This window comes from Anopheles ziemanni, chromosome 3, assembly GCF_943734765.1.
Source record: "Anopheles ziemanni chromosome 3, idAnoZiCoDA_A2_x.2, whole genome shotgun sequence".
In the NCBI taxonomy this organism is placed as follows: domain Eukaryota; kingdom Metazoa; phylum Arthropoda; class Insecta; order Diptera; family Culicidae; genus Anopheles; species Anopheles ziemanni.
This window is the reverse complement of record NC_080706.1, coordinates 79,074,680-79,088,775: the sequence shown is the minus strand read 5'-3', so window position 1 is coordinate 79,088,775 and position 14,096 is coordinate 79,074,680. Positions and strand designations below refer to the sequence as shown.

The 14,096-nt window shown below is 48.4% G+C and overlaps 2 protein-coding genes across 2 annotated transcripts in view; one reads left to right on the top strand and one right to left on the bottom strand.

The window, feature by feature from the left end:
- The window catches only part of LOC131285561 (trithorax group protein osa-like), a 61,671-nt gene extending 49,629 nt beyond the window's left edge, over positions 1-12,042 (bottom strand). Inside the window, exons 1-3 of the mRNA XM_058314420.1 lie at positions 11,868-12,042; positions 9,023-11,265; positions 2,021-2,095 (exon numbers count right to left, since the gene is read on the bottom strand). Of these exons, the coding sequence (XP_058170403.1) occupies positions 2,021-2,095; positions 9,023-11,265; positions 11,868-12,042 (2,493 nt within the window). The remainder of the gene's footprint in view (positions 1-2,020; positions 2,096-9,022; positions 11,266-11,867) is intronic.
- Positions 12,043-13,095: 1,053 nt separating this feature from the next.
- Positions 13,096-13,881, top strand: LOC131285560 (sericin-2-like). The gene has a single exon (XM_058314418.1). The coding sequence runs from the start codon at positions 13,096-13,098 to the stop codon at positions 13,879-13,881; it is 786 nt and encodes a 261-aa protein (XP_058170401.1).
- The last annotated feature ends 215 nt before the right edge of the window (positions 13,882-14,096 follow it).

Sequence of the window (14,096 nt, the reverse complement as noted above, 5' to 3'; positions counted from 1 at the left end):
TCCATTTCGGTAATCCTGTTCCGCACCCGAATGGGCATGCTTCGTCCTTTTTCCAAGCGGTTCGACCAACTGCAGCAAAGCTCCGTATCACCAGACACGTCCCAGATCGGCAGGTGTTCCACCGTCACTAACTCACTCACAATGGTCCATCGAAGTTTTCGTCCACTTTTTCACACCCCCGTAGGCAAAGGTCGGAAAAGTCATCCAGGATGGCTGCCTTTTTCCTACGTGACACGAAACAATGGTGGCAAAAAGAGGAGCTGAACTTCAAACGAAACCGTGCGGGAAAAGCGGCATCACGAGCGGTAGGAATTCAAATTGATGAAGCTCTGATGCGACCGGGTCTTACCGGGAGCATTTCCATCAGCTGCCTAGGCCTCGGTATTGGTTCATTGTCTTGCGTTTCGTCACGAGAAGGTCGACTGAGCACGCCTCTGGGCCAACAAGGCCCCGGAAAAAAACACGCCTAAGCCCGCGAGGGAGTTGACACGGTGCGAACTACGCGTGTGTAGTTTGAAATCAATTAATTTTGTTAACTGATTCGTATCGAGCGGTGCTTCGGGGCGGATTTTCCGATGGGTAGGTTTCACTAGGGGTTTTTTTTTCATTGTTGATGTTTTGCTCCGGCTCTTTAATGACCCAACTCGAGCATCCCTTGGGACGTAGAGCACAAACAAAACAGCAACTGGCACACGAACAAGGACGAACTTGCAGCCAGGGAAGCAGGTGAGCAGCAGCGGTCTCTAAGCGTGTCACCATAAATTTCTTATCTAATGCGCCCTTGCGCCTGTCAAAGGGGAACCCTGAGCGCGGGAAACGGAACCTATCCCTGGGCGATATTCCATTATGCAGATGCACCGTCGAAGCCAGCGGAAAGACACATCGGACCGGAGTGCTCTGGGCCGGGGAGAAGATTATCGGTGGTGTTTGTTTGTTGTCACAGTGAACATAGTCGCCGAACACACAAGTCGCGACCGTCGATGGTTATCGCACCGCGGGGGAACATGTGGTCGGATCGGTTTTTCATCGCGACTCGCTGTCACTTTCGGTTTTCGGAGGCTCGATTCTTTGTGTTCGGATGTTTTTTTCCCGTACTACGCTCCATGACGCTACGGGATCCTGCCAAGAGCGTCCGACTGACAACTGGCAGATAACGGAGAATCGAGTAAAAAACTAAGGGGAGTGACATGGACTCAGTTGACAAATTCTTGCGTCCATCGCGGTTCACCACACTATTTCTAGGCCTCAGTGCTACGCCCCCTTCTTATCAGCTTAGGGAATGTTTATCCGTGTCGTTTCAATTTCAACTTCGAAATTACATTTCGTTAGCCCCCTTACCTTCGCTCGGTCCCGGACTTCCTCGGAACTTTTGGAGAATATTTTGTGCTCAATAGGTTTATGGCGACACGCTAAAACAATTTTTATTGCTTTACTGCAACCCCGGACTGCCGCTTCCTCCGCCTTCGTCTACAGTCCGATATGTAATTCATTTTATAGCACACTCCACCTGAAGTGTTTCCCAAGTCGCTTGGCCACAACCGGAACGTTTCGAACGTTCTTCCACACCGGGGGGAACGCACATGACTCACTTATCCGGAGCCCAGAGTTCGCTTTATTGAGATTGATGAACGGAAGGCACCGTCTCGGTTAGTCCAGTCGGTGACACCTTGTTTTTTTTTGTTCAGCGAAATATCGGCGAGTGAGACATGAGCCAGAGTGCGCCGATAGTTCGTAGGAGTTGCGTTCGGAATGTTGGACAATAAAAACAAACCCGCCACGAAACCGAACGTCACCGGTACGCTTCCACTCCGAAGGATACGTCCACCGTGAGGACCTTGCCCATAAAGTGGCCCGGTATTTATGAAGGTGTTAACTGTCAAACATGACCATCGGCTGCATTATGATCCGGGGGGAGGGTGGGTTTCTTTCTTTTGCGTTCCGATTTCACGATCGCGCTCCGCAAGGCACCGAGATTGTTCACCGTTCCGACTAAATGGCCGATCAACGCGGAGAAACAAACCCAGCAGGAAGCATGTCCGATGCCGGTGAATGGCGACAGTCGACCGGTGTGTGTGTTCTTTCCTCTAACCATTCTCTCCTTTCCGTTAGACACCCGTCCCCCTGGATGGACAACATAATCTTCGGACCACAAAGACGAACGAAACCACCCGCCAGGAGCGGAAAGCGAGATGAGTTTCGGTTCCAGCCGGTCGTCCACCGAAACTCACGCTGGGAGTGTGTAGAAAAGGTTAGCTCAAGCTGACCTGATAAGCAAGCAAAAAGGTGATATTGGTATTTGAAAGAATGAACAACTCGGCGGGCGGTTCGACGCTGAAGGAAATGGGAAAAGTTTTCATTCCTTTCGGATCTCACCATTTTTTTGTAAAATGAGAAATACAACGGAAACACAAAAGGTAGAGCCGATTGTCTGGCAGCTAATTTGTGTCTCATTAGAACCACCACTTTCTGGATCTTTTACGATAGGAGTTGAAGAATGATGCATTCTGCTGATTGTTTTTGCATCCTTTGAGTTTGTCTAGTTCCTTTAATCTCTCAGACAACTTTCTCCGCTGGCACCAGGAGTTTTTAGAAAGTTTTTCCTCGAAGTTGATGAAAGTGCACCACATGCCAGAATGCGTTGAAGCGTTTTTATTATTAGAACAAACCATTCCTAGACCCTCTGCAAGCATGCGGGGCGTCGTCATCGATGCCGTATTGCTGGACGCTACGACATTTTTGCAGTCCACCATGGTCAGCGGTCTGCCGTTATCGTAGATCAGTGTTGCCCGCATCGAGGTCCATAACTCGGGGCCGGAAATTTACAAGCGGAACGAACTCCGGGTCCTACCGGCCAAGCCACCGAGATACGATCGATTAGTGCATAAATGACAGCTTCTCACAGCGCCATCGTCCGCTTGGCGACCCTTCCGCTGTGAATTATTCTCGTGTAATAAATATTTTCCATCCAATAAACTGCCACCTCCGAGGAGAATTAATTTTCCATCGGCCGCCCCCGGCGATGGTGGTGGTGTCCGCAAACAAAACACATCCCAGGGCCGGGTGACATTTGAGCAACCGAACCATTGGGGGAAGGGGTCTCTTTTATGGGCGCCAGGTTTGATTCCCCTACCGCGGTGACGGTGGGCTTCCTTGTGATGAATGCACGAGATGTTGGCGGAAGTGCTGCCACGGACGCAGGGCGATCTACCCGAAACACCGGACGTCACACAACCGCAAAAAGCCGGTCAACCGTTGCGGTAAAATCATTCACTTCCCCTGCTGGCTCCGACCAACTCCCCTCCATTGGGTTGCCGCCTGCCGGATGTCAATTGAAATTGACCGCAAAATTTCTATTCTCCGGAATGACATAATTGATGGATTGTCTTATGCACCCCTCGGAGTCGAGGCAGTTACTCCGGACTCCGGCCAGCACCAACTCCAAAACCCCTCCGGACACACGAAAGGTGGACATCCCGGTGGTCCTGGACGATGGTGAAATAAAGTAGACCATTGGCACATCTGTCACCTCTCTGTGCCGATTGTACGGAATCGATCCCCGGAACCGTTTTGAAAGCTACCCTTCCATTACCAGAACGCCGGCAGAAGCTCACACGGAAACGGCATTAGAGACATCGACCAGCTCCGTTGCCGAACCGCGTGCCATCCTTTCGCCATTTCGAATGCCGAGGGGAATACCGCATCGTCGTTCCGCCTTTCTTTATTGAGGTTCGTAATTGATAAACATTTATGCACCATGCACACTACCGATCGGAAGATTGTTGCCCACCGAAACCACCGGAGAAACCGATATACCGCAGTCTAACTGCTGCACCTTTCCCAACGTCCATTGGCATCGTTCGGGATCGCGTTTTTGTGCACACCATCCATCTGGAAGGGACGGTAGCGAACCGAAATTCAATAATTGCTCTTTACCCCTCGACTGTGGAGGGTCAGCCTTTTTTTTGCACTCTATCTCTCTAAGCTAAGTGGACTATAAACCATCCTTAGTTGGGCACTTATAAATTACTCAAATGCTGAGGAAGAAGAAAAAAAAACCTTTTCATTACTGCAGGACCCTCGAACGGCTTTCCCTGAAGTGCTCAGCTGTTTCGCTTTATCTGTATTTTATTCTCTTTGGTTTGCAGTCTGGCAAGAAAAAGCGGAAATTTATCAAATGAAAAAACTGAGGTGAAACATATGGACAAGAGGAGAAAAGTAATAAAGGAATTGTTTTGGGTCGTAAACCATCGATCGAGAAAGTTGAAAAACAAACATTAGTTATGTTTCCGTTCTTAAAGGGATTGTTTCCACGTCGAACATGATCGGATCCTATATCAAACATGATATTGTATTATTTATGAACATTATATCTACCACGAGGGTTTCAAAGTGACATTTGAGAACCACTAATAAAAAAATATTTAAAATAAAAAATTTTAAAGTCCAACAAACAATCAAGAAAAACAAATATGTCTAATGTAAACGTTATACGTGTAAATTTAGTTTAGAGTACCACTACATATTACAAAAAATTACTTGAACAAAAATCGAAATTCACAACTTGCAACAGAGTAAATAAGAAGGAAGTCAGGAGTTAGAGATAATTTTTTTTTATGTTTGAAGTATTTACTACTTTTTTTTGATTGTGTCAATTTTATTGAAACTTTGATCAATACGAGATTTCAAATCCGAATCAGTTAACAAACATCCTTGAAATAGTTGAAAAGTTAGTTCTCTTCTTCCAATTTTAAAGGAATTTTCTTACTTTGTATGCTTTTGACTCTTCCGTCAAAAATTATGTTATAATTGTTTATGCCCTAACTATATCCGACACGAATACTGTTTAATAGCATATATCACATTAAAATACAAAAGTATATACGATTAAAACATCTTAAACCAAATTGACGGAGAGTAAATGTTCATAAAAATCAGGAATTTTAGAAGGTATTTGGTTGTTGTCCACTTTGTCTTGATACATTTTCATGATATAAATTTTACGTTAAGTGTGACTTTCATAAAATTTAAAATCCATGCTCAAAATCAGTTCAAATCACAAAAATCTTCCGTTATCCAAATTATTAAGGTCTAATCTTCGTCGTTAAGTCTGAATATAAGAAGCTTTGCTTCCCTTTTCACTCAGAACCACTCAATTTTCCGATTTATGATGCGTTGGGAAGTGCAATCGGTTCGCCCTATTGCATCCCGGGCAAAGCTAAACTTGATGTATTTTATTATTTTATTGCACTCGGTCTAGGCTCGTAGTTTAGAAGTGCTAAGCCAGCAGAAAAGGAAAAACTAAAATCCATTAACGTTACGACCCAGCATTAGCGGCCGTGTACATCGTTTTTGTTCCATTCCATTTCTACGGAAATGCATCCCGAAAAGTGAAACCAGCATAACACCTTTCAAAGCCTGCAATCGCACCTTCGGCTGCATTTGTTTTTCTTTTTCGTTGGGATGCATTTCCGCCGTGAGCCGAATATGCGTTTGCTGTGGACGATGGGGCGAACGGTTCCAAACTGACCCGGTGGAAAGGTAGACAGGTCTGCGGTAGATTGATTTCTGAATTGCACTTAGTTTTACAAGCATTTTCGATTCCGAAAAATGGATCCGGCCACAAAGAACCGAGCTTGGATGGCAGCGAAAACGGGACGATGGAGTGCTGTCGTGTTTACGGCTCGTTTGATAAATATTTAGTGCAGTTTTTAATACACTTCCGTGCCCAGCTCGCCCTATCCAGCGGAGTTTCCGGCAGGAGTGAACGAGAAACGAGGGCAAAACAAATGCCCAATCAGACTACAAGTGCACCGTTTACGTGATGAAAACTGTCGAAACCAATCGCTCTTGGTGATGATGTTGATCACCCTCATCAGGCTGATGGCATTGACCGCCACGAGAGCTAGAGTGCTGAGCCGGCATTGTTGGTTCGGTGGAAAGTTTCCACAGTTTGTGAGAGACCGTCTGATGTGGGTGGGAGTTTGTGAGAGAAAAAAATGTCTAAACAGTCCTGTAACACTGGGCATACCGTTGTGGTCGTTAGTGCTGCATATCATCAGGCCGCTACCTCGGAAGAACAACAGCCTGAAGTTGACTCTGGTAAAACAAACATCGGTTGGAAACAGCGTCAGTAGTTGCGAAGAAATAACACCCAATATCTCTCGTCGATCATCTTTCAATTGAGATCGTAAAGTTCTTCATCTTCACATCGGGGAGGAGAATCAGCACCATCAGGTTTCTCCCTGGATAAACACAATCCTTCCACTGGAATGGTCCAGCGCATTCTGTTGCCAACGTTCCTTCGTCACCTTCCAGCTCACTGAAAACCTGCAGCTTCTTGAGTGTGATTGAGAATGCACTCGAAACACGACCCGTATGCAGAGGCGGCAACCGTTGCCAGCTTCCCGACTCCGCTCGCATCGAGATCTTATTAGATGCATTTATCTTTCGCCTTCGAACCTCTTCACATCCCACACCTTCCATCCTTCCTTGCGCCGCTTTTTCGCCGAAGCTGAAAAATGGACAAACTCCGAATGATGATGGCGCTGCTCGAACGCTCATGATGTTCCTGTCCACAGGCCTGCAAGCGTACGAGAAATACAAATGCACTCTCATCAACACGGTACCTTCCCTCAGCCCGCTTCCTCAGCCACCTCATTCGTATGCCCGCTTTGGTGAGTCTCTTGAGTCTTCGGAATTCAAAATCAATAAATCACATTTTCAACGAAGTATGATCGATTGACTTCGGTTACCGGGGCGCCCGGGGAGGGGCCAGGGGGCGATGTGCAGGCTACGACCGTCGGTTTCCCCAACTTCATATTCCGATGCTGCTCCACTCCAATCATCGTGTGGAAAAGCTCTTCGAGTATCCATCGAGATACGTTCAGTGTGAAAAGTCACCGAGCAACTGTCTTCTGGGAGTCTTCTACCTCACAAGTGTCTCCTATGTTCCTCCCTGCTCCGCTGTTGAGCCATCAGCACGTCGAGTGGTGCGAGAAAAGGAGGCCGATGAAAGGTGATAAAGTGAATCCGTCAGTTGAGCTGTAAGATTCCGGTGAAATTTTACATCGATATTCAATTTGATTATCACAACACATAGCATTCGATGTGTGTGTGTGGGTGGGAAATATCTGCATGATCACATCGGAAGTAAATTGGATCAAGTCGAGAACAATGGAGTGCGAGGTGTCTGGTACTCATAGGGTGCAGCTCGATGGAAAAAATGTTGGAAATGTTATTTGAATGTTATTTGATCACATTGGCTCTGGAATATTTTTATTTCGACCGGTGTACAGTTATTTTTGGACATACATCAATATCTGCTCTTAATTAACATTCTGTTTGAGGTGAAAACATTGGTCAAATGACCGATTTTGTATTATTTTAAAATAAATCATTCTCATTTGATAAGTCGGAAAAGAACAACTTTACCATTATATTTTTGAATCGACATTCATTTTACTCCACAATCATACTTTCATGCATATTACCATGAATCGTCTTTAGTCTTTTTACGCCGATCATAACTTTTGACATCGAAAATTGAATCAATCCGTGGAAATCTTCGCCTACTACGTGCAAACTCGACCAGGGGCGTATTTACACCTGGTTTACGTGCTGCGTACTCGCTGGTGGGTCAAAGGTACAAACCTCCAACTCCAATTTCAAGGCATGCTTATTTAGAAAATATTTACTCTTTACCAGCTCCAATCGAGTCGCACTTGACGACATTTGCACCGGGGCCCCAGATTGGCCTTACGCTTTCCAGGAAATCGTCAAAAAGGGGAATCGAAAATTTGAATGAACATAGGGAAAAAAAGACCATCATCTCGTTGGAGGTTGCATGGGTTTTCAGTTGGCATGGTACGTGCAACCGGAGCCAGCATGCCTGGAGCCTCAAGTAGGCGAGGACATCTTTAATAACATTCAAAAATCTCATTGACATACGATGACAGCGCCCCGAGGGAGATCCACACCGAGATTCCGCCACGGGTGAAGCCTTTAAAACAAACGTTGGCGGAGGCGGATGCCTTGGGTTTGCACATAAGAGCCGCCGTCGCAAACGCTGTTCGATTGATTGCCGGGCGGGATGGGTAAATATTTCCAGCGAAATGAATTTTTTATTGAATTTCGAGCACTTGCCATGATGTCGCCACTCCAGCGGTTGTTGACAGCAATAAATTTACATTCAACTCCTACGCGCTCGGGTTCCCTGGAGCCTCGGAGCAGGTCGAAGATATTGATTTTTGTACTCCACTTGAAGAGGAAAAGCCGTATCACGATGTGATAACAATCAGCGTCTGGAACTCCTTACACACCTCTTCGTAGAAAGTGGGTGACACAAAAAAAAGGTAAGGTTACGAACCGAGGGCGCTCCCTGCTATGTTATTTACTTTTTCGGTGGATATTTCACCAATAATTAGACGTTTGATAAATGCGATTAACCTCTTATTATTAAAAGGTGGCACTAAGCTGGTACCTTGTGGGCGTATATTCGGCAATACCGCGTCACTTTTAATAAGCTCCTGTCAAAAGCAAGAACAAATTATACTGAACCCTAGTTTCTTCCTTGGATAAATCGGGGGGAAATCAATCATTCGCAAAAATGTGGCACGAGTTGCGTGTCAGGTGTGTTCTTTAGCAACATCTAGAGAGGGTCCACTAAAATGCTTGCATGGAGTATGTTTCATGCGTACCACAATCGCTACTTACGGCAAATACGTCATCGTTTTCCTGTCTACAGTCAAAAAGAACCCAAGTCCGAACTCCAAGAAAAAAGGTTACAAACGAAACATGCAACCCGGAAACATTTAAAATATCAAGCAATCAGGTTTTTCTACGCAAAATGGGAATCATTTCGGAAACGAATTCAACATTCAAAAAGCAAACACGATAACGAGCGGCTCTTCACTGCAAAGGTAGGCTATTTTTATCCCATTAAAAAAGGGGGGTCACCTTGAACATTTTGTGCCTGTTGTTCGAACTTTGTTCGTATCTTAACGCTAAACTACTTCTAACCGGCTTGCTGTCCCACCAGCTTGGGGAATAGATTGGGTAGGAGATTACCCAACGGGGCACCCAACGGTGTGCCCAGCGGAAGCCCTGCGAACGATCCGCTTATGCTAAACGACAGCGGCCCGGACGCGGACGAGCTCGCCGCGGAACTACTGGAGGAAGCGCCACTGGACGCGCCACTCGACGCTCCGCTGAAGGCACCGGTCTGGGAGCCGCCTCCACCGCCCTGGTTGAAGCTCGACGACTGGCTAGACGAGGACGAACCCGTCAGGCCACCGGGCCCGGTGAAGGTGTTCGACATGGTGTTACTGGTCGCACCGGACACCGACCCATCCTTGTTCGTCTGCAAGCTCTGGCTGGAGGCGGAGTTCTTGTTGCCCTGCACGCCGTTCTCGAAGAACGTTTCGGAGTTAGTCTGCGCGTTGCTCGATGACTGACCGAACTGGTTCTGGTTCACCGAGGATGATCCGGCGTTCGCCTGCTCCTTGTACTTGTCCTTTTCCCGGATCGACATCGTGTTGGCGTTCGAGTTGGACAGCTGCAGGTTGCCCGTGTTCTTATCGAAGTTGGCCGACTGGCTGTTCGCCTGGTTTTGGCTGCCGGAACCGGTCGCCGTCTGGAAGTTTTGCTGCTGCGTGTTGGCCGCACTCAGCTGCCCGGACGAACCATCGACGGCCACGTTACCCGACGTGCTCCCAGCCGCATTCTGATTGAACACACCGTGCTGGTTCTGAACGGTTTGCGTCTGACTTTGCGATCCACTGCTCTGTTGGAATCCATTCGCAACGTTCTGCGACTGACTTTGTGCTCCCGCCTGCGAGCCAGAGACTCCCGCCAGGTGTACGGGTGCGGGTTTGTGTGTGGGTGGCTGTTTGTGGCTAGTGAAACGATCATCATCCTCGTCGTCGGGGAAGTAGATGGCGTCGACGTCACGACGCACCCGTGCAGGAGGCTTCACCCCGAGGGATTCGTAAGTCCAAACCATGCCATCTTCACCAAGCGTCTGAAGGTTTAACTCGGGAGACTTACTTCCCTGCTGTTGTGGTGGCGGTGGTGGTGGTGGTGGTGGCGATGGTGTGTTGGGGGCAGGTTGCGCAGGCTGTGCTGGTTGTTGAGGTGGACGTTGTGGTCGTTGTGGCTGTCCGAAGAAGTTCGGAAAACCACCGGGAGCTGGTTGACCAGGGTTAAAAGTTCCCTGCGCCAAATTACCGGCCGAGTTGACGGCTGTATTCACTAGACCTCCAATCTGATTGAAGAGGTTCGGAAAGAACTGTCGCTTTGTTCGTTTCACCTTATCGTCACCACCGAGGCGGATGTCGATATCGTACACGGCGTCATCTTCATCTTCAACGTTGTCTCCTCCTTTCGGGGCGGCTGGTGGTGGTGCCACTGGTGGCAGATTGTCGGGACTCCAACTGTTATTGTCCGATGTTGGTGGTGGCGGTGGAGGAGGAGGATTTACTGGTGGTGGATTTACTGGAACTGGTGGTGGAGGTGGCGTATTGACTCGGGGTGGGTTTTCTGGTACTGGTGGTGGAGCCGGTACCGGTGGAACCGCTGGTGGTGGGACCGGTGCAGGAGGAACTGGTGGGGGAACACTTGGAACGGCCGGTGGAGCAGGTGTAACCGGAACTGGTGGGGGACTATCTGGCACTTTCGGAGGAGAGGTCCATTCGTTGGGACCACCAGGTTGTACGGTAGGACTCGTTGGACTTAGAGGAGGTACTCCAGGAAGGGAAGGATTCTGCGGTTGGAATCCCTGTCCTGGGCGATTTCCGTGAGGTCTTCCGTGATGCGATGGTCTATCCTGCACTCCATGGCCAAACGGTGGACCTTGCCCGGGTATTCCTGCTCCAGGATACGGGAACGGATGCTGCCCATGTTGGTTAAACCCAGGACCTTGCTGTGGATCGTACTGTCCATAGCCACCTCCGTAGGAACCACCAATGCTCACCATCCCCGGAAGGAACCCGAATCCGATACCCAACGGTCGCGAGACTGCATTGAACGTTTGTCCGATCTGTTTGTTCACGTTATCGAAAACTGCGGCCGTGTTTTTCGTCACCACGTCAAACAAATTTCCGGGCTGACCACCGTACCCATACTGCTGTGGCATGCCGTAGTATGGGTTGTATCCGAAACCGGCTCCAATCGCTACACCCTGGCGGCCGTAGCCGTGCTGATGCGGCCCATGGCGGTGATGGTGGTCGTCATCGTGCTCGTCCGAATCGTAATGATGACCATTTACACCTAAAACGGCAAGAAACAAAACGTTGCGCATTAATACTCTTGGCTCTTATATTAGAAAGGGTGAGCTACAATGTATGTTAAAAGCACTTTAAAGGGAGGTGATCTTTATATCACCTTTGTGCGATCTTACCTTGCCTTTGCGAACACAATAAGAGCAAACTACACGCTATCAATACCCGTATCATCGTTCAGCCTTTCGTCACACCTGAGTACAGTTAGTTCACTCGAGTTTTCAAACCTTTTCGCCGCACTTCGGCATTCCTTTCGAGAACTATCGCAAATCGAGCTGCGTTCGGTCCGAAACGAGTCTGTCCGGAAGACGGTACCACGTAGAACTGAACGTCGCTAGATCAACAACACTCTGCAATCTACGGATTCGCTACCCCAAAACCTCTGAAGAACTGGTTTTTCCCCGTGCAGCTCAAAACCCGTATTCGGCCGGTGGTGACGGCGCTGGGGTGGGGTGGTCTCGTCCATTGCGTACAGCTGGTCGGCGACGGTCGAGTCGGACAATACGTCGGCATTGAAAGCGACAAAAACCAGAATCGAACACATTTCGCACGGCGACGGTGTGCAAGGTGGCGTGGCAACTTAGCACTCGCCGCACGGCAGCTCGGCGACGTCTTCGACCTCGTCTTCGGCCAGCATCTCCAAAAACTGGTTTGGCGTGCTTGCCACGCTCCGCTGGAACTCTGCCCTTCGCCCCAACACCCGCAGTCCGAACGGAAGCGAACGTACAACGTCCCGCTTCGGACGGCACTCCACAACCACACCCATGAGGGTGGCGGAGAGGGGTTACTCGATGCCAAGGTTGATGACGATGCGATCACAATCGCCCGTACGTGCCGATGCAAGCCGAGACTGTATATTCATTGACAGTAGTGTTGCTTCTGTGCGATCTTCCAAACAACAACACACCGGCGCTATGTGTGTGCGTGTTACTCCTGGGACTCCCTTAGTCTCGGGGTGTTAAGTTGGGGTTTTTCAGAGCACCAGTTCACCCTGCTTGGTGGATATTTGCTAGGACCAGTTTACTTTCCATAGACAACGGTGAGGCATATCAATATCGAGGACGATGTCTCAGATCCGCTCTTTGGGAAGTTCCGATTTTCCGTTAATTATTTAATCGGAAACTGGTTTCCGATCGCGTAGAAAGCCGTCGGCGTTGACGTCATCTGAGAAAGCCACTTCATTTTTGAGAGTTTTTGTAAAAACATAAGAAAATTAATTTAAAAAAAAAAACATATTTATATAATCTCACTCAGTTATCTAAAACAAGTTTTGCTTGTACTTCTTTGTTAAAACCATATCAAAAAGCTAATTTCAAAACATTTGGCAAACTGAGATAAAGTCGTTCGATTCCTACAGATCTATACTGACTAACAGGAAATCCCCAGTTCCGCAGATTATTTCATGCCTTACCAAGCTCCGAAGTAATCAGACTAAAACACGCCTCACAACATTTTGTCCAACTAAACCCCAAGGAAAGAGAGCATCATTGAATTCCATCTCATAGATTCAATAGAGCAAGATTCCTCCGGAGTTACTACGAAAAAGAAAACAACATGGGGGGATTCCTTCAAGTTTGTGTCACAAACACACCCTTGAAAACTCTCACTCAAACCAATAATCAACCTTGGCGAGCATGATCGCACGTTTGAAGTACTCGTAATCATCACTTATCACGTAAGGTCAGTGAAATCAGGTTTCCTGAACCTAACAGAGTCCGTGATGCTGTGCCGTTTGCTCATCCCGGACTGCTCAGTACTGCTCGTGCCTTGGCGTCGTTCGAACCATCCGCAATAGTAAACCACACGAGCAACATTAAAGATGCCGGCGAACTACCTAGTGAAGTATGCCGTTGTGGTAGGTGTTCTGTCTTGTGTCGCCTTGGTACTCGCTCGCCCCGGTTTCAACGATGCCGTTGTGTTCCCTAAAGATGAAGAACCGCCGCATTCACTGCCGGTGTTTTTACCTACTGGTGGATCGGGCAAACCTAAAGCTCCCGGAGTTCCGATGGAGTCGAGTGCCGCTTCAAATACCGGCTCGCAAACGGTGATCGGACCGGATGGAAGCGTACAGCAGCAAACGGCCGGCGGTAGTCAGAGCGCCAACCTTGCCGCCGACGGTAGCAAGGGCCAGCTGAGTGCGACCAACACGCAGCAGCAGTCGTTCCAGTCCGGCGACAAGTTCCAGAGCCAAAATCAAGCGCAAGGCCAATCGGCGTCATTCGATAAGGACCATCAGGCGCTGTCGAACGCCAACACCAACACGAACACGGTCCGCGATGGACAGAACGTGCGCGAACAGACATCCGGTGGGGCCGCCTCTTCGCTGCAGACGGCGCAGGGTAGCCAGGCGAGTCAGGCGCAGACAAACAGTGAATCGTTCAAGGAGGGCGGAAAGCAGGGAGACCGATCGACCGGATCGGCTCAAAGCCAGAACATTGGAAAGGATGGGTCCGTATCGGCTTCGAACGCCAACACCGGCTCGGAGCGGGTCGTACTTGCCGATGGCACGGTGGTAACCAAGTCGACCAGCTCTTCGTCCTCGTTCCAGGTCAGCGGAAATACAAAAGCATCCTCACAGTCGTTTTCGTCTTCGTTCGGTGGATAAGTTAACATGTGTCCTCATTCTACATTGTTTGTGCCAAAATAAATTTCAATTACTCGTGACCTCAAGGAACTAACTGGAGTAGTATTTTTGTCAGTTGTTGTGTATTTCATCGCTGTTTTTGCAGTGTATAACACATTGATAACGATTTTGGTTGAATACCAAAGCAAATGTTGGTCAAAACAGTCTTATCTGAGTAGAAGCGAAACAAAGCTGCA

Excerpts from the sequence above, each read along its gene's own strand:
- LOC131285560 (XM_058314418.1), top strand. The coding sequence starts at position 13,096 with ATGCCGGCGAACTACCTAGTGAAGTATGCCGTTGTGGTAGGTGTTCTG.